The sequence below is a fragment of the Delphinapterus leucas genome, chromosome 11 (assembly GCF_059928025.1).
Source record: "Delphinapterus leucas isolate spDelLeu-1000000601 "Yukka" chromosome 11, BTC_Dleu_Yukka2, whole genome shotgun sequence".
In the NCBI taxonomy this organism is placed as follows: domain Eukaryota; kingdom Metazoa; phylum Chordata; class Mammalia; order Artiodactyla; family Monodontidae; genus Delphinapterus; species Delphinapterus leucas.
In genome coordinates this window covers 56,290,341-56,310,465 of record NC_143139.1, presented here as the reverse complement: position 1 = coordinate 56,310,465, position 20,125 = coordinate 56,290,341, and the positions used below count along the sequence as shown (strand labels likewise).

At 38.4% G+C, this 20,125-nt stretch overlaps 1 protein-coding gene across 2 annotated transcripts in view; it reads left to right on the top strand.

Annotated features, from left to right (window-relative positions):
* The window catches only part of PTPRB (protein tyrosine phosphatase receptor type B), a 118,319-nt gene that overhangs the window by 34,813 nt on the left and 63,381 nt on the right, over nucleotides 1-20,125 (top strand). For both annotated transcript variants that reach the window (XM_022571539.3, XM_022571540.3), the window contains 5 exons: nucleotides 4,878-5,153; nucleotides 6,057-6,314; nucleotides 7,955-8,218; nucleotides 10,304-10,573; nucleotides 11,583-11,843. In XM_022571539.3, the coding sequence (XP_022427247.2) occupies nucleotides 4,878-5,153; nucleotides 6,057-6,314; nucleotides 7,955-8,218; nucleotides 10,304-10,573; nucleotides 11,583-11,843 (1,329 nt within the window). The remainder of the gene's footprint in view (nucleotides 1-4,877; nucleotides 5,154-6,056; nucleotides 6,315-7,954; nucleotides 8,219-10,303; nucleotides 10,574-11,582; nucleotides 11,844-20,125) is intronic.

Sequence of the window (20,125 nt, the reverse complement as noted above, 5' to 3'; positions counted from 1 at the left end):
AAAATAACATGGCATTCCTCACTCGTGTTAATCATGATGCAAATGATTGTCAAAGCTGCTTTAATTGCTATGCTGTTAAAACTTTGAAAGTTCCTTGCTACCTGAACTTCATATTTAGTGTATAAAGTTGATAAATGAAATGCATGTTAATCTGATATATTAGCATAATATAGTATATCATCTTATAATAAGTCAGAAAGCTGACTATAGTCAAACAGCAACAATTACAAAAGTAAAAGAAAATTACATCTCTATAAATCTGTTTAATTAACTACAGATTGTGGGCAATTGCTTTCTCGTTTTCTCCTTCTGCCCATTTTAAAAAACCTGCACCAAGGAATGGTTTGTGGCTTTTCCCCCCCACCCTTACCCTGGTTTCCATGAGAAAATTCGCAATTAGTTTATAGGAATAGTTGATGTTCACTCCATTTTATATAGAGTGCTACATAAATGCAGCTTCCAGTCTCCTAGCCACCCTGTTTTTAACTAGAATTGTATCCTAATTCCTGTAAAGGTACAGAAATTGAATCTGTAATCCATAAAAAATTGATCTCTTGTCCTGGAGTTAGTGCTGAAAGATAAGGTGTGTTTTGGAGAGGTGGGTGGAGGATAATATCCTGGTTGAGGAGACCTTGAGTTCCTATGGAGAAACTTAGACTTCATCTCATGAAAAGTTCTTGGTGCTCCCTAGGGGATGAGGATGGCAGATGGGAGAGATACAAAGCGGTTATTCGGCAATAGTGGAAAAAAGACAGAAAATAAGGCAGACACCCAGAAAACTCAGAGTAATCCAGACACAAGGTGATGGAACACCAGGTTAAGGCAGTAAGATTAGGGGAAAAAAAGAAACGGAGAAGAAAACCATTATTTTTTAAAAAATCAATGGAACTTTCCTGGCGGCAGGATTAGATTTAGCTATTATTAGTGTTGTTATTCACTTACCTATGCTACACTCTCCAAACCATCAAATGAAAGTCCTGTAAATTTGTCTGTTATTTTTCATAGAGATCTGGTTTGGTTTTTTTGTTGTTATACTGATTGTGTGACTCATGACATCATTTTCCACCCTGGGACAACTAAGGTGTGATAGAAAAGATCTCACGACTTGGAGTCAAGTGTTAGAAGCTCAGCTGAATTACTTGTTACCTATGTGATGTAAATGAGTCACTTAATGCCTCTGACCCTTATTACAACTAAGAAAACACATTGTAAACGATCAGATCCTACACAGATATGTTGTGTGCTATTATGACTTCAAAAAAAGTTTTTGGCACTAACTTATGGATTCCCTGCTCTCTTGTTGTAAGGCTAAGTTTATTTCCAAAATAAATACTATCATTTTGAATTCTAAACACTCTGCAAATTCCTATAGCAGTAGATAATAATGTTTTAATGACCATACAAAAGAATTTTTAAAGCAAATATCACTTCCATTTTATACATATGGGTGTCTCCCTCTTCTTAAGTCAGATTTTTTTAAAAGGGAAAAAAGGAAGAATCCATTTTGGTTCAGGAATTTAGCTAAACTTTATCAGAAAAAGTGGGTTGACAGCAAACCTACTTATGAAATTCTGGGGCTTCCTGATACTGATAGATTCATTGAAATACAGCAGCTGAATGCTATGGAATTTTGCATTTGGCATTCAATATTCCAGATCCTTCTGGAAATAAATACAAACAAAGATGTCTTAAATTGATGGCTAATGATAAATTTTGATATATTGATTGAGATTACATTATTGATTTATGGTTTTCAACAGTTCTCAAAGCTTATAATACTTCACTGGTTACTGTATGCATGAGAGCAGTGGGTGGGAAAACCAGAAAGGCTATAAATGCACACGTGTGCATTGATATCTCCAGCCATCAGCATAAATTATGTAAGTCAAGTAGGGTTTTCCAATTACATATGACCTGTCACACGATCAGAAGATTACAGACCTATAACTAAATTTTCAAATAGCATTAAAACTCTCATATATCTATCTAGATAGCTAGATGATAGATAGGTAGGTAGATAGATAAATAGATAGATAGGTAGATAGATGCTAGATGAAAATAGCACCCCGATGGACGTATCTAATTTATTTCTAATAAAATATTGAAAACTTTTTTTTAATACAGCAGAGTTTTCCTTGGGCTTAGTTAGATTGAAACAAAGTCTGAAAACTACTGAACTCCTGCCGCATGCATAGCAATAGTGGACCACTGCCAGCAAAGGGCTTTATCACAGCATAAATGGGGTTTTAAGTGTTTGTTTCCAGTGCAGGTTCTTGCAGCCCAGGCACTTCCCAATCTCATTGTTCCTTTGTTCTAGCGGATGTACAAAGGATTGACTGTTTTGTTTTCTGGCTCAGAGAGATTAGATAAAGTCTGCATTTCTGAACTTCACCCTCTAGGCACGCAACCTTAAAATTCATTTTCTATAGATCATATTTTGCAGATTATATATGTTTAGATTATACCGATCATTAGATCATTTTCTTTAACCTTTATCTGGCTGGGTTGTGCATGTAAGTGATAGTATTGATCCCTTTTGAACAATCACTGGAAAGCAGCTGTCCCTCTCATCCTTGTCCTTAAAATGCCTCTTCAGCAAAAATTTGTCACCTCAGTTGGCTATGACAAGGTTGCTCTTGAGTTTCTCTGGCTATTAGAATCGCATGGTAACAAGAAAACTTTCTGTGAGGGGAAATTATGTCCTTTCCTTTTATGATGACGTCCTTAATTATAGAGTGTTATGTAGGATAGAAAATTTAAATAATATTGCTGCACACACACACAAACACACACACACACACACACACACACACACACAAACCCATACTGTTTTTCCTCAAGAACCCATAAATGAAAATCATCTTGGGAATTTTTTTTTATTTTATCTTAAGGGTTAGAATGTTAGTTCATGGGAATAAACTGATAAGATTTTTCCAAGCGTTTTTTTTTTGAAGAAGAAGGCAATTAAAGCTATTATCAGTTTAGTTTCCAAAAAAATGGTATTCCATTTTTGCCTCCATTTTGTCAGTGATTCAGAGGAAGTTTCTTTTTATGATCATGTAGACAGAATAAGTTTATATTACGGAGTGCCCACTGTGTACCATGTAAAGTCTCCTCTATATCTTGTTACTCCTCCAAACATCCAAGAATATAAGTACTATTATTATACTCCCCAGACAGAGGGGGAAATGGAGGCTTAGAAGGTTAAGTAACTTCCCCAAGTTACTGATACATGAGGGAACTGCAATTTGAATTGAGCTCTGACTCCAAAGCCCATGCTCTCTGCCACTTCACCTCCCTGCCTCTATGACAAGATCATCCCAATTATAGGCGGAATACTAATACTAATACTAGCTAACATTGAACACTCACTATGTGCCAGATGCTGTTCTGAGTGCTCTAGATAAAATACTCAACTTAATCTTCATAACAATTCTACTGAAAAGATAGCGTTGTTAGCAGCATTGCATAGAGGAGACTGCTGAGGCACGAGGAGGTTAAGGAATTGCTACCCAGCTACAAAGTGGGAGACCCGGATTCAAGCCCAGGCCACCAGACTCTAGAGCCTACACTCTTCAGGTGAACCTGTGCTGCTAGGATATAAACCACACAACCTTATCCTCTAAGCTCACCTGTGCTTTGGGCTCTCAAAGTTTCTGTCTTGGCTTGGCCTTATTTAGCCTATGTATGGAGTCTATAGGTGACCTGTAGTCTACTGAGCTGTCTGGCTATAAATGCCTTCTGAATATAGAATAAGATTACCTTGTTCCTATTTGTACTAATGTTAGTCACAAGTGAAGACTTTCTTAAAACATATACTGTTCTGAGTAGATGCTAGAGTTCCTCAATTTCTTTCATGAGTAAGATATAATTTACCAGGAGGTAAAGAACTGAGATCTCTACAGCCATGTCACTAAAACATCTAACCTGACTCTTGAAATTTAGTCTCCAGTATCTTGATCTCACTTTCTAGACCGAGAACCACATAGGACTTCTGAAAATTACTCATATGTAAATGTCAACGTTTCTACTCCCAACATTCAGGGTAGGGAGAGCCTTATTTCTCAGATGGTCCCACTGCATCATCTGATCACTAAATGTCATTGATTCAGCTCCTAACCTAGAGACGTGCTATTCCTCCTATTTCAAGCTCTACAGTGAAGATTCAATACACGGGAAACAGGACTTCTCAAACTGACCCATGGCTTTGAGAATTGAAACTAAGTAAACAGCCAGGTACAGGACTAACCCACCTGCTCTGGGAGCTCTGGCAGCTCCAAAATGTCCCAGAACTCAAGTTTAGAAGATCTAGGGACATAGGGAATCCCAGTTGTTGGGAGAATTCATTTTGGTGAGCACACCTCGCCTAGGCTCATAATCAGGTCTGTATCTTTCGTGGTTTTCCGACATCTAAAAACAGCCCAAAGTTTTGTATACATAACCCCCCCGAACCCCACAACCTAAAAAGGGGAAAGTTTAGTACAAATACAAATTTTAAAATTATTTCTTAATATCTGTATTTTCTGTTGATATTTTCAGTATTTATCCAGGCAGAGCCTGGATGTTTGCCTGTGTTTGAAAAGTGCAAAACTTGCAAGCCAAAGAAAATATAACCTTGCTTGGATTTCTGAGCTCAGAGCTGTCGTAACAAAAAAAAAGTTTTATTAGAAGAAAAGGAGCTTCTATGACTAGTAGCCAAGGTGGATTTCTTTTTTAAGTAAAATAGTAAGTTTAGGAGTGGCATAAAATGCCCATTTGTATCATGAGCTGCCGATTCTTAAAGGTTTGAAGGAAAATGCATCTGGATTACAGCAAGGTAAGCGTGTATCTGCAAAATTCTTCAAGCCACCTTCTCTTTTTTGTTTTTTGCTCTGCAGATCCTTTACCTCCTGCTAGGTTTGAAGTCAATAAAGAGAAAAGTACTTCCACCAGTTTGCATGTCTGGTGGACTCCTTCTTCCGGGAAAGTCACCTGGTATGAGGTGCAGTTACTTGATGATAACCAAAAGACACAGGGGGCCCAAATTCAAGAAAGAACTTCACAGAATGAATATACATTTTTTAACCTCACTGCTGGCAGTAAATACAAAATTGCCATCACAGCTGTTTCTGGGGATAAACGTTCCTCTACAATTTATGCCAATGGATCAACAGGTAAGACCTGTTTACGGATAGTTGCGTATTTAATAGTCTATGATTCTTTTGAAATTATATTACATTCAGGAAATGGGAGTAAGAATGCCCCAAGATCAACAATAAATAGATAGGTGGATAGATAGGTAGGTAGGTAGATAGATAGATAGACAGAGAGACAAATAAATACTGTTTGATACAGAGGAAAGACTGGACTGGAAACAAGGAGGTGGGGTTGTGCTGCTAGCTTGCTGGGTGATTTTGAACAAGTCATGGAACTTCTCTGGGACTGGAGTTTTCTCCAAAATGAGGAAGATGTTTCCTAATGGCCCTTCTAACTCAAATGTTAGGCAACAGGATTTTCTGCCTCATTTTCTGAGTTTGTGCAAAATGAAAATTATTTTTTAAATGTTTTCCCTCCCCTGTATATTCTTCTCTTAACATCAAGTCATGGTGTTTCCTGAATATTCCTATGTTTGGAACCAGTCTTTCCTTGCACCCATGCATCCCGATATCAATGACACATTACCATTTCCTTCCATAACTTACTTTCTTATCATTCACTCTCCCCTCATTTTCTCTCCTGCTCTGTTGCTCTCTTTCCATTTTTCAGCATCTACAGTTTCTTTCCTTTCTCTTTTCCCTTTACTGCTATGCCACATCATACTTCATTGACAAAATCTACCTTGATACCTGTTAAGTGGGGGAGACAGATAAACTATGATGTAGCTTTAGGCTGTGGACTTTGAAAAGAGCATTAATCCAGGTTCCAATAAAATTTCAAGAGTGCTATTTTCATTAGTTATTACACAAGTTAGATGTACAGAGAAGCATAAATAGATGTGTGGTTTCAAATGAAACGTGTCTATACCTTCTATAAGGAAATTATGAATGACAGTTTGGAAATGCATTGTATCCCACTAGTGCCATCGCCAGTGGAAGATATTGGTATTTCAGCGAAAACGAATTCTCTCCTGATTTCCTGGTCACGTGGCTCTGGGAACGTGGAAAGATACCAGCTGATATTAATGGATAAAGGAATTCTAGTTCATAGTTTTGCCGTGGACAAAGCTACTACTTCCTATGCTTTTCATGGACTGATACCTGGTCACCTCTATAATGTCACCATTGTTACCGAGGCTGCAGGGCTGCAAAACTACAGATGGAAACCAGCCAGGACAAGTAAGTTTCCCTAGCTATTCTGAACAAGAATAAAACTCAAATCAAGGAAATGTTTAATAAACAAGGTTTATTAAATTATTTGGATAATGGTAGTATAGGACAAATTGAAATGCATATGTTGTAGAAGACCTTAATATGTATCCACTTTTCTACTTAGAGAAAGAGGGATTCCCTTTCATTCTAAAGTTTAGGCTCGTCCTTGACAACCTTGTGAAATAGCAGAGTTAATCACTGATATAATCTTAGCTTCTCTTTTTAGTTAAGGATTCCTACTTCCTTCGCTTAAACAGGCATCATACCCTGCCTTTGTGACATCACTCACAATGAACCAGGATTACTCTTCTCAGTGCTATACAAAGACCTACTCTTAGGTCTTTGTATAAAGAAACAGCCATTGCCCAAACCCTCTATCCAACAAAACATCTCCTGAGACCCAATTCTATAGAACCTGTTCTCATAGTCTAACATAGCCAGAAAACTAATCTGTGCTAAGTTTTAATGAATCATTTATATACATATTATTCATTCATTAGTTCATTAAATCAATATTTATTAGGTGTAAACTATATACCAGACATTGTGGATATAACAATGTCCAAGAGAGACAAAGTCTTTCCCCTCATGGAGCTTACATTCAAGTGCATTCTAATGCTTCTGGTGGGTCTAATGTGTTAATAAATCCCCTTCTTTGGGAAGCTATGTAATTTTAAGAGAAACTCTAAAATATGTAGTGCCTTAGACATTACTCTAGGGAGGAGAGTTCCTGAAATAATAGGAGGTTGGTGGGAAAGATATTTGGGGACACCTATATATTTACATACCTTTCGTATCACACCTCAAAGATATATATATATATATATATATATATATATATATATATATTCCCAACAAAAATGTGCCATATATTTTAAGAATTACTTATGTATATCAAGAGCAAATTGCACTTCTAACTGGCATATGCAAAAGCAATGTGCCACGCCCATTATTTTGATGAAACATTGTGAATTTATATTATGCCATTAGTGAGGCCCAAAATTACAGCATAAGCAAAAGGTAGAAAATATATTCACCAAAGTGTCTCTCCTTTGTAATCATTTTCCTCTGATGAAATAATGACACAACTCCTAAGCTTTAACTTTATCATGATTCAATATGAAAAAGAAACTATTTTCAGCACAAAAAATTTTCTGATGGCCAGTCAGTCAACCAATCTATTTATTATGTACTTGCTATTATTAAATACATAAAGACAGGAAGAAATTAGGCAGATGACATTCTTTGAGGATTCCACTTAAAGATTTTCAGAACTGGAAAAGACCATTTTAAGTTTTTTTTGATCAAGCCATCATGAGGCAGTAAGGACCCCTAGGCTTAGTAAGATGGACAGAGCTGCCCAGGGTTGCCCAGCCAACCAATGGCCAAGTTTGAGGCAGAATCTAGGCTCCTGACTGCCATGTTTGTCCTCTGTCCACTAGCCAGACAACCTTTCTTTGGTTTTGCAGTATTATTTTTACCTTGTGAAGTTGTTTTCTTCAGAGCAGGGAGTGTGGCTTGTAGAGATTAAGACACAGGTCAAAATTTGGCCATAAGAGTGGTATGATATCCTGAGTTAAAGTCTCTTTCCCTTTCTTCCTAATTAGCCCCCATGGAAGTCTCAAATCTGAAGGTGACAAATGATGGCACTTTGACCTCTTTAAAAGTCAAGTGGCAAAGACCTTCTGGAAATGTGGATTTCTATAACATTACACTGTCTCACCAAGGGACCATCAAAGAATCCAGAATATTAGCACCCCAGATTACTGAAACTCAATTTAAAGACTTAGCCCCTGGACGACTTTATCAAGTCACCATCAGCTGTGTCTCTGGTGAACTGTCTGCTCATAAGATGGCAGTGGGCAGAACAGGTGAGTCTAAGGCTCCAGAAATTCCTTATCTGGCTCAAATCACTCTCTGATGCACCTTAGAACAGGATAAGTTAGAAGGAAAATCCCTTTCCCAACCTGGGAAGTATGGTCTACATGACTCAGGGTGTCTATGGGCCAGGCCCCGCTATACAGAGTCAAGCGAGGGTTAATTGCATTCGTCTGATTATTTAAGCAAATGTATTTGGATTGATGCCCTGTGCTATTTCATGTCACACCACTTAAGTAGCATAAATGAATTAGCATTGATACCAATGAATAAAACATTTCTGATCAACTCTTATAATGAAGGCCAGTTAGCACTTACCCATGTTTCCCATAAATTATTTTATTTATGTCACCAAACATTTATCCAGTGCCTTCTTCCTGTAAATTACCATATTATGAGCTTTGAGAGTTATTAAGACGGCAGAGTTCAGCACACTACACCCTTCAGCCAAATATGGCCTGTGACCTGTTTTTGTATAGCCCCAAACTAAGGGTGGTTTTTACATTTTTAAAGAGTTTTTTTAAAAAGAAAGAAAACGAAAGAAAAATATGATGCAGAGACCATATGTGGCCCAAGAAGCCTGAAATATTTACTTTGCCGACCCTCGATTTTAAGGAAGTTACATTTTAATCACACAAATGTAGAATACACACACACACACACACACACACGAAATAAAAATATTATATTTTAATAATGGTAATGATATTGATATTTCCATGGATCAGGCACTGACTAAACAGTTTACACCATTATTTCATTCAGTTCTCACCAAAACCACAAGAGAGGTCCTGATATTATCACCAGTTTATAGATAATTCGAAGAGGTCAAATAACATGTCCATAGTCATCCAGCCAATAAGTGGTGGGGTTTAAACCAGGCTGTCCTATTCCAGAGTCCATTGTCTGTGCTATTGGAGATCCCAAGTAAGAGCCATATATATGGTCAGAAAGAAAAGAGAAACAAACTCTCTTTCAGAAGATCAGTAAAGACTTCTGGGAGGAAATGGCCTTTAACTGGTACTTTAAAAATATGAAGCTCTTGGCAAGTTGAGTGGGAAAAGAGGGAAGGGCATTTGAGGTGGAAGGAATAACACAAGCAAAGGCACCGAGGTGGAAGAGACCAGGAGACTTACAGGTCTACAGAACGCGAAACTGGAGGCCAGCATTCAAGAGTGGGGAGCGAGGGAGGGGGGCTGCAGGGAGTAGTCAGAGTGAAGACTGGCAGGATATGGGGTCTGATTTGGGAGGGCTACAAACACCACACCAAGGACTTGATGTTTTATTCTGTAGTTAATGGAGAAACCTTAAATGTTTTTGAGCACAGAATAATAAGATCAGAGTTGTATTGCAAGGAGATTAATCTTTTCCGTTGGAAGAGAGGCATGTTTTGTGACCACAACATCCAGGGTCTCTTCCAAAAGATGCCACATCCATCACTGTCACCATCATTATAAGCAACATCAGTATTGTCTCTAGGGCTGGTATGCAATCAGAAAAACACAGCGTTTGTATCACTAGGTTATTAACACTGTTACAGAAGATCACATTACTGATATATTACTAAAATGATTTTAACGTGCATTTCTCGAGTGTCCAATGGCTCCAGAATGCTCATTTGCAATTCACAAACATCAGGAGGGGATAGAAATGGGGGTTTTGTTTTGTTTTTCAATATCTTTATTGGGGTATAATTGCTTTACAATGGTGTGTTAGTTTCTGCTGTATAACAAAGTGAATCAATCAGCTATACATATACACAGATACCCATATCTCCTCCCTCTTGCGTCTCCCTCCCACCCCTCTAGGTGGACACAAAGCAGAGCTGATCTCCCTGTGCTATGCGGCTGCTTCCCACTAGCTATCTAGTTTACATTTGGTAGTGTATATATGTCCATGCCACTCTCTCACTTCGTCCCAGCTTACCCTTCCCCCTTCCTGCGTGCTCAAGGTCATTCGATAGAAATGTTTTGAATTGCAGCTATTAGGTCTCTTATCTACTGTTGCCCATGAAAAGTGAATGAGCATCCTTACTTTTGGATTTTAGTATCTCCTTTTGACATCGTTTCACTGTTTAGTTCCAGAGGAAGTTGGGGACCTGGAGGCAAACAGCAATGGTTCTACAAGGTCCCTGGTGGTGAGCTGGTCGCCCCCTGCTGGAGACTGGGAGCAGTACCGTATCCTGCTCTTGAATGATTCTTCGGTGCTGCTCAACACCACCGTGGGAAAGGAGGAAACACACTACGTCATACGTGATGTGGGGCTCATACCGGGAAGACAGTATGAGGTCGAAGTCACTGTTGAGAGCGGAAATCTGAAGAATTCTAAGCGTTGCCATGGCAGGACAGGTAAGCAAATATCAAGGCGTTAATGACTGATGGAACCTTAATTCGGTCCTTCTTCCAAGTAACCCAGGTAACCGTCAATGTCATACCCCAGGGTTCCCTGTATTTGAGACATTATAGACTGACAAACTGAAATAGGTTGGTAATGTTTAATTTTGTCAAATTAGAGTATTAGAAATCACTTCCACTAGTAGGTTCATTGTTTTTTAAAAGAACGACCTTTCTAACACCAAAAGAACAGGAAGGGAACAATCTGAGAGAATCCTCCCCACAAAGTAGATAGTTGATAACATTTTGCTGGTGATCAGTGTTAGAGAACCACTGCCGTGACCCACTGTTGACTAATGGTGGGTTTTCAGGTACCAAGGAAGTGTTGTTAAAGTGGACAGGAATATATTCAGATTTTAGGGCAGAGGAGAGGGAGGCTACTGAGACATGGGTTTTAGTATTCTTGCTGTCACGATTATACTGTAATTCCTTGGGCAAGTCACAACCTCTCTGAGTCCATTTCCTCAACTTTCAAATAAGAGAGTTGACCTACTAAACTCAACATTTCTATGAAAATCCCTGTGACATGGAATGCTCCATACTTGGAGTGAAATTCAAATATATTCTCTTTTAGTCTTGCCTGATAATAAGGAAATAACTACACTGATGCAATGTTCTTAGAAGAACGTCAAAGAAATGGACCAAGAAACGGCTTTAGCTTGCCCTCTGTGTCTTCCAGTTATCTCTTCATTTTCCAAATATTAATATCTGCTGGATGATGATCAAAGATAAATGGCCCAGTAAAGCATTTTCCAAGAGTATTCTTTTGAGTCCTTATTTCTGGTTATGTTACACGAACAAAGATTTTTTGTGATTAGCTTTTTTATTCTAAATGCTCAGAAGCATTCAGAAGAGAAATGCTCAACTAGAACACTCCTGTGGATGGAAGAGAAAAGATCTCTAAAGAATACTGGAGTGTATCCAAGTTAATCAATGACCCGAATGTCCATTGCTTTTTCCCCAGTCCCCCTGGCCGTCCTTCAGCTTCGTGTCAAACATGCCAATGAAACCTCACTGGGTGTCATGTGGCAGACCCCTGCAGCAGAATGGGAGAAATACATCATTTCACTAATCGACAGAGACCTTTTACTCATCCACAAGTTGCTCCCCAAAGATGCCAAAGAATTCACTTTTACTGACCTGGTGCCTGGACGAAAATACATAGCTACAGTCAGCAGTATTAGTGGAGACCTAAAAAATTCATCTTCAACCAAAGGAAGAACAGGTAACATTTTCTATAAATTTTAGGCTTTAAAAGTATCCTGTCTGCTGAATTGTCTAACATCCAACTTATAAATGTTCATTAAAAACCTGTTCTGTACTGGGCATTGTATACATTTTTTTTTCATGTTTTCCATGTATTTGATCTCTGGGCTATAGTCTGGAAAATTTCCTCAGCTTTTAGTTTTAGTTCATTAGTTCTATCTAATCTATCTTTCTTTAGTTCTATCTAATCTATTTTAAAATCCACCCACTGAGTTTTAAAATTTCATTGTTAAACATATTCTTTGGTTCTCTTCCAAATATGTTTAGTATTCTGTTGCTCTTTCCATTCTCCTCCTTTATCGCTATAAGCAAATTAATGATTTTTATTTTCATTCTGTCTGATCAGTATAATATCTGAAATATTCAGGAGTTCAGTGCTGTTGTTTACTGAGTTTTCTGCCTTTTGCTCATGGTGCTTACTTCCTTAAATGTTTGTGATGTTTTATTCTAAACTCATATACCTTGGGATTTTATTCTGTGGGAATTCTTTGGGGCCTTTCTTGAAGGTGGGTTTCAGAAAGAATTTTCTTTTCACTTGATTCTTTCAGGTGCACAGGATTTCTATCAACCCAGACCTATTTCAATCTAAATTGTCAACTTGAGGTTTTTTTGATCACCCAGGGTTTTATGAATTTGGGTTGCAAACTCACTGAAGCTGTCCTGACATTATGAATTCTCAGTGGAAATTTTTTCTTCTCCACCTAGTATTAAGGAGGCTGCAGTATATGGGGAATAGAGAGGAAATATTTATTTCACTTACGCTTAGAATATAAAGTTTCAGGATCCAATATTATGCAGAGTCACCTATGAGGTTCCTCACCCTGGGAAAGTCCTATTCATAGCTCTTGCAAAGCTGTAAAATCAAAGCTTAAATTTATGTTTGAAAGATGCCCTCATGGTGACAGTCTGCTTCAGTGATCCAGTTACCTCTCTGTCACTTTCTTACAGGTCTCTGAGAATTCCTTACATTCTTGACAACTCATTCATGCATTTACATTTTTATGTTTTATCCAACATGTGCAGTTGCGTGTATTGGGGGGATTTTCATGGTCTGTGCCAGCAATGAAAGTCCAAGGCATTGTTTTAGACTTAAGATCATTTTCATTATTCCCACCACTCATATTGCTGTGTCATATGGTAAGTGAACGTTTAACTTTGTAAGAAACTACCAAGCTGCTTTCCAAAGTGGTTGTAAAATTTTACATTCCCACCAGCAATGTATGATATTTCCAGTTCCTCCGTATGCTCAGCAGCACTTGGTATTTTCAGTTTGTTTGGCTTTTTAAATTTGAGCCATTCTAATAAATGTGTAGAGGTATCTCATGTGATTTTAATTTGCCTTTTCTTAATGACTAATGGTTTCAAGCATTTTTTTCATATGCTTATTTACCACCCACTTATCTTTTTGTGGAAGAAGATATTTTCAACTCTTTTGCCCATTTTTTTAATAGGGTTCTTTGTTTCTTATCACTGAGTTTTGAGAATTTTTATTCCAGAATAAGTCCTTTGTCAAAAATGTGTGCTGAAACGTTTTCTCTCAGTCTGTGACTTGTCTTTTTATTTTATTGAAGTATAGTTGATTTACAGTATTATATTAGTTTCAGGTGTACAGCATTGTGATTCAGCATTTCTATGGAATATACTCCATTAAAAGTTATTATAAGATAATGGCTATAATTCCCTATGTTATACAATATATCCTTGTTGCTTACCTATTTTATATGTAGTAGTTTGTATCTCTTAATCCCATACCCCTAATTCACCTCTCCACCCTTTCCTCATCCCTTTGGTAACCACTAGTTTGTCCTCTATATCTGTGAGTCTGTTTCTGTTTTGCACACACACTCATTTGTATTATTTTTTAGATTCCACATATAAGTGATATCATACAGTATTTGTCTTTCTCCGTCTGACTTATTTCACTAAGCATAATATTCTCTAGGTACATCCACATTGCTGCAAATGGCAGAATTTCATTCTTTTACATGGCTGAGTAATATTCCATTGTGTATATATACCACATTTCTTTTTTTTGTTGTTTTTTAACAATGGCATGCATTCATTAACAGTATTTTCAAAGGTAAATTGTCTTTTATTTTTTTAATAAATTTATTTATTTTACTTATTTATTTTTGGCTGCTTTGGGCCTTCATTGCTGCACCTGGGCTTTCTGTAGTTGCAGTGAGTGGGGGCTACTCTTCACTGCACTGCACATGCTTCTCATTGCGGTGGCTTCTCTTGTTGTGGAGCACGGCTCTACGCGTGCGGGCTTCAGTAGTTGTGGCACATGGGCTCAGTAGTTGTGGCTCGTGGGCTCTAGAGTGCAGGCTCAGTAGTTGTGGTGCACGGGCTTAGTTGCTCTGTGGCATACGGGATCTTCCCCAACCAGGGATCGAACCTGTGTCCCCTGCACTGGCAGGCGGATTCTTAACCACTGCACCACCAGGGAAGTCCTTATACCACATTTTCTTTATCCATTCGTCTGTTGATGGGCACTTGGGCTGCTTCCATATCTTGGCTATTGTAAATAGTGCTGCTATGAATATTGGGGTGCATGTATCTTTTCAAATTAGTGTTTTCATTTTTTCCAGATATATACCCAGGAGTGGAATTACTGGATCATATGGGAGTTCTATTTTTAGTTTTTTTTTTTGCGGTACGCGGGCCTCTCACCGTTGTGGTCTCTCCCGTTGCGGAGCACAGGCTCTGGATGCGCAGACTCAGCGGCCATGGCCCATGGGCCCAGCCGCTTCGCAGCATATGGGATCTTCCCAGACCGGGGCACGAACCTGTGTCCCCTGCATCGGCAGGCAGACTCTCAACCACTGCGCCACCAGGGAAGCCCTATTTTTAGTTTTTTGAGGAACCTCCGTACTGTTTTCCATAGTGGCTGCACCAATTCACATTCCCACCAACAGTGCATGAGGGTTCACTTTTCTTCCCATCCTCCCGATATTTGTTATCTGTAGACTTTTTGATGATAGCCATTCTGACAGCTGTGAGGTGGTAGCTCATTGTGGTTTTGATTTGCATTTCTCTAATAACTAACAATGTTGAGAATCTTTTCATGTGCCTGTTAGCCCCCTGTATGTCTTCTTTGGAAAAAATTCAGGTATTCTGCCCATTTTTTGATTGGGTTGGTTTTTTTTTTATACTGAGTTATACGAGCTGTTTATATATTTTGGATATTAACCCCTTGTCAGTCATATCGTTTGCAAATATCTTTTCCCATTCTATAGGTTTGTTTTTTTGTCAATGATTTCCCTCGCTGTGCAAAAGCTTTTAAGTTTAATTAGGTCTCACTTGTTTATTTTTGCTTTTATTTCTTTTGCATTAGGAGACAAATCCAAAAACAATATTGCTATGATTTATGTCAAAGAGTGTTCTGCCTATGTTCTCTTCTAGGAGCTTTATGATTTCCAGTCTTACATTTGGGTCTTTAATCAATTTTGAGTTCACTTTTGTATATGGTGTGAGGAAATGTTCTAATCTCATTGTTGTACATGTAGCTGTCCAGTTTTCCCAGCACCACTTGCTGAAAAGACTGTCTTTTCTCCAATGCGTATTCTTGCCTCTTTTGCCATAGATTAAATAACCATAGGTGTGGGGGTTTATTTCCAGGCTCTCTATCCTGTTCCATTGATCTATGTGTCTGTTTTTGTGTCAGTATCATACTGTTTTGATTACTGTAGCTTTGTACTATAATCTGAAGTCTGGGCATATGATAGTTCCAGCTTTGTTCTTTTTTCTCAAGATTGCTTTGACAATTCACAGTCTTTTGTGATTCCATGTGAATTTTAGGATTATTTGTTCTAGTTCTGTGAAAAATGACATGGGTATTTTGATAAGGATTGCATTAAATCTATAGATTACTTTGGGTAGTATGACCATTTTAACAATATTAATTCTTCCAATCCAAGAGCATGGAATGCCTTTCTGTTTCTTTGTATCGTCTTCAGTTTACTTCATCAATGTTTTTATAGTTTTCAGAGTTTATACTTCACCTCCTTGGTTAAGTTTATTCCTAGATATTTTATCCTTTTTGATTTGTGGTTATCATGGGATTCACATATGCTGACCTACAATTATATCTACTTGTTTTAAACTGGTAGTCATTTAAGTTCAAACACATTCTAAAAGACCTACATTTTTTACTCTCCTCCCCCACATTTTATGGTTTTGATGCCATATTTTACATCTTCTGCTTATCCCTTAACTGTATAGTGCTATTATAGTTGTTTTTACAATTTTTTGTCTTTTAACGTATGTACTGTCTTATTTAAGTAGTTGATCCTCCATCATTATTATATATTTGCCTTTCCTAGTGAGATTTTTCCCTTTCATTTAGATTCTTACTTCTTTTCTATTTAGAGAAGACCCTTCAACATTTCTTTTAGGGTAGATTTAGTATTGATGAACTCTTAGTTTTTACTTATCTGAGAAGTTCTTTATCTCTACTTCTATTCTAAATGATAATCTTGCTGGGTGGAGTATCCTAGGTTGCAGGTTTTTCCCTTTCAGCACTTGAATATATCATGCCACTCCCTTCTGGCCTGGAATATTTCTGCAGAGAAATCAGCTGATAGCCTTATGGGGATTCCCCTGTATATGACTCTTTGTTTTTCTCTTGTTGCCTTTAGAATTCTCTCTTTAGCTTTTGCCACTTTAATTATGATATGTGGTGTGGCTCTACTTGGGTTTGTCTTGTTTGGGACCCCCTGCACTTCCTGAACCTGGATATCTGTTTCCTTCTTCAAGTTTGGGAAGTTTTCAGCCATAATTTCATCAAATACATTTTCAGTCCTCTTCTCTCTCTCTTCTCTGGGATCCCTATAATGCAAATGTTGGTACACTTAATGTTATCCCAGAGATCTCTTAAATTGCTTTCATTTTTTAAAATTTGTTTTTCTTTTTGCTATTCTGATTGGGTGATTTACATTATTCTATCTTCCAGATCACTTATGTACCACTTAGTCTGCTCTTCATTCCTTCTAGTACATTTATTTTAGTTCAGCTATTGAGTTATTCATTTCTGATTGGATCTTTTTTATATCTTCTGGTTCCTTGTTAAAATGTTCACTGTTTAGATAAATTCTTTTCCCTAATTCAGTTAACATTTTTATTACCAATGTTTTTAATCCTTTACCTGGTAAATTGTTTATTTCTGTTTCATTATTTATTTTTTTAGGGGGTTTTGTTTGCTCTCTCAATTAAGAGTAGTTCCTCTGCTTTTTCATTTTGCTTAACTATCTCTGCCTCTATGAATTTAGGCGAAACAGTTACCTACTGTGGTCTTAAAGGGGTGTTCTTATGTGGGAGCCTCCCTATACAGGCTGTGTTCGCCCAGTGTCTTTGGTGAGAGAGCTGGATTTGACATGAATGCAAGTTACATCTTTCTTCAGGGTGTTGTTTTAGGGTGATAGCTGGCAGCTGTCACCTTGGTAGAGGTTGGGCTGGAGGTGGAGGGGCTAGAGCTGGTGCCAGGTCTGAGGTGGGACTTCCTCTCTGTTCAGTGGCCATCATTGCCCTGTCAGGGGTGGGGTCTGATCCCAAGTTGCTGGGCAGAAACCCTGAGGATCAGGCTCGAGCTGACTTTGTTCACTTTAAGTGTGTGTTTTTCCCTCTCCCAGCACCAGGACCTTTACCCCAGAGGAGGGGAGTGCTGAAGCAAGTGGGGCCTGTGTGCAGACAGAGTTCCAGTGCGCTGCCCGTGTAGGTGTCTATGGCTCCACTCGGATGCAGCCTCTGGTGCAGGTCCCCTTTGTCTCTCCCAGCTGATCACTACTGCCTGCATCCGCTGCCCCCACCCTGTCGCGGAAATGCTCCACAGGGCAGGTGGGGCCCATGTGAGCTCTACATGTATCCGGAGGTTAGCTGTGGTGGAGTGGCCACCCCGTCAGAGATCTGGGTAGTCTGAGGCACTGCTTGAGTAAGCACCAAGTATAGACGTGCTGCCCCACCCAGCCTCCACCCCGGGGTGGAGCTGCTCCCTGTCACCTCTGGGTCCCACAGTCAAGTTTCTTCCCCAGCCGTGGCTGCCCCAGATCCAGTGCCACATTGTGGCATGAAGTGAGTGGGGTCAGAATGTTTGCTTGGCTTGGGCTGGTACGTGTGCCAGGTGGTCATGGGAAACTCGGCAGCCACTAGAGCAGACCTTTCTCTACTCTGCCTTGGGGGTTAGCCAGCATGTGTATGCCCCTCATGAGTGGAGTCCAGACTTCCTCAGCTCTTCTCTTTGTCCCAGCAGTTCTCCAACCAGCTAAGGGGGCTTGTCTCCTCATGTAGGACACCAGGACTGAGATGCCCAAACTTGGTTTAACCTGCTCACTCCCCAGGTTGAGTGTCCACCAATGTATCTCCCTTGTCCTCTGAGTCCCCTCTGAGGGGCACAGGTCCTGACCCAATCACTTCTGTTCCCTTCCTACCCTATTACGTGTGTATCTTTCTTACAGTCTTGGTTGTACAAGAGTATTTTTGCCAGTTTCCAATTAGTTTTCAGTGATAATTACTCCACATGTAGATATATTTTTGGTGACAGGGAGGTGAGCTCCCTGTCCTCTTACTCCACCATCTTGATCTCCTCCCCTGGCTTGTCTTTTCATTAATTTATTAGTGTATCTTGCAGAATATAAGTTTTTAATTTTGATGTCAATTTACCAGTTTTTTCTTTCATGAATCATGCTTTTGGCGTCATACCTAAGAAACCTTTGTCTAACACAAGGTCACCAAAATTTTCTCCTAGAAGTTTCATAGTTTTAGGTTGTAAATTTAGGTGTATAATCAATTTTGAGTTAATTTTTGTATATGTGTGAGATATGGGGGGAAGTTTATTTCTTTGCTTATGCACATCTAATAATTCCAGTCCTATTTGTTGAAAAGACTCTCCTTTCTCCACTGAATTGCTCTTGCATCTCTATAAAAAAAAATCAATCGATTGTATATGTGTTTGGTCTATTTCTGGACCTTCAAGTCTGTTCCATCAGTCTACGTGGCTACTTAGATCCTTGCCAGTATCACACTGTCTTCATTACTGTAGCTTTCTAGAAGTTTTGAAATCAGATGATGTTAGTCCTCCAACTTTATTCTTCTTTTTCAAAACTGCTTTGGCATATTAATTCCTTTGCTTTCCATATGAAATTTAGAATTGGAATTGAATCTTTTGATCCATGTACAGTAATGTATTTTAATAAGTATGTTTGTACCTAAATCCACAAGTCAGTGATTTCTGAGAAGGGTTGTGCAAGGTTCCACTCCCTTTGATTATCATAATTCTGGGAAGAGGCACAAAGGAGATGTATGTTGATCAAGGGCCAACTTGCAAGATCTGTGTAAAAGATTTGTCAATGGACAGGTTAAAAATCACAGTAGTTGTTAATTAGGTAAAGGGCACAGGCTCACAGGTGAGACAAATCAGGCTTTGGACGCCAGAATGACAATTTGTTAGCACTGTTGTATAGGCTAAGTTACTTACATTATGATCCTTGGTTTCCTCCTCTGTAAAGGGAATTAAAAAAATCAACTCTATAGAGTTTTGAATGAGTAACCAATAATATAACATCTATAAAGTATAGAGTCCATAACTGGCACATAACAGGCAATCAGTTGTTATCATTTTCATTATCATTATTAGTATTATTAATACTATAACATATAGCATTGTAGCATTTTCATGTATAAGAATAGTCCTCTTGAGAATGTGCCAATAAAGAATTACCAGTCTCTAGACTACAATCTAATCACCAGGTTAAAGGGATTTCCCAATACCACCCCATAACAACCATTAGCTCCAGTAGATCATTTGGCTTTGAGTTCTCACGGGGTAGGGACAGATAAAATAACATTAAGTAAGCAATCTTCAAAAATAACAGCCTTTTATGTATCTGCCAATCCCATACTCCTAATTTATCCCTCCCTCTCCTTCCCCTTTGGTAACCATAAGTTTGCTTTCTATGTCTGTGAGTCTGTTTCTGTTGGTAAATAAGTGCATTTGTGTTATTTTTTAGAATTCACATATAAGCGATATCATATAATAAAAAAATAGCAGCCTTTTATTATTTAAAATTTTTAAATCAAGACTACATAATAGGCATGCTTCATCTTATCCTTGGATCTGAAATAATTTTGATTTCCCATATAAGCAGCTTTTTCAGAATGGTAGAGTCTCTATAGGGGAATAGTTCTCCATATTTCACAGGAAATAAAGCTGAGTGTCTATATCAAAAAATATATATTTGTTTAGCA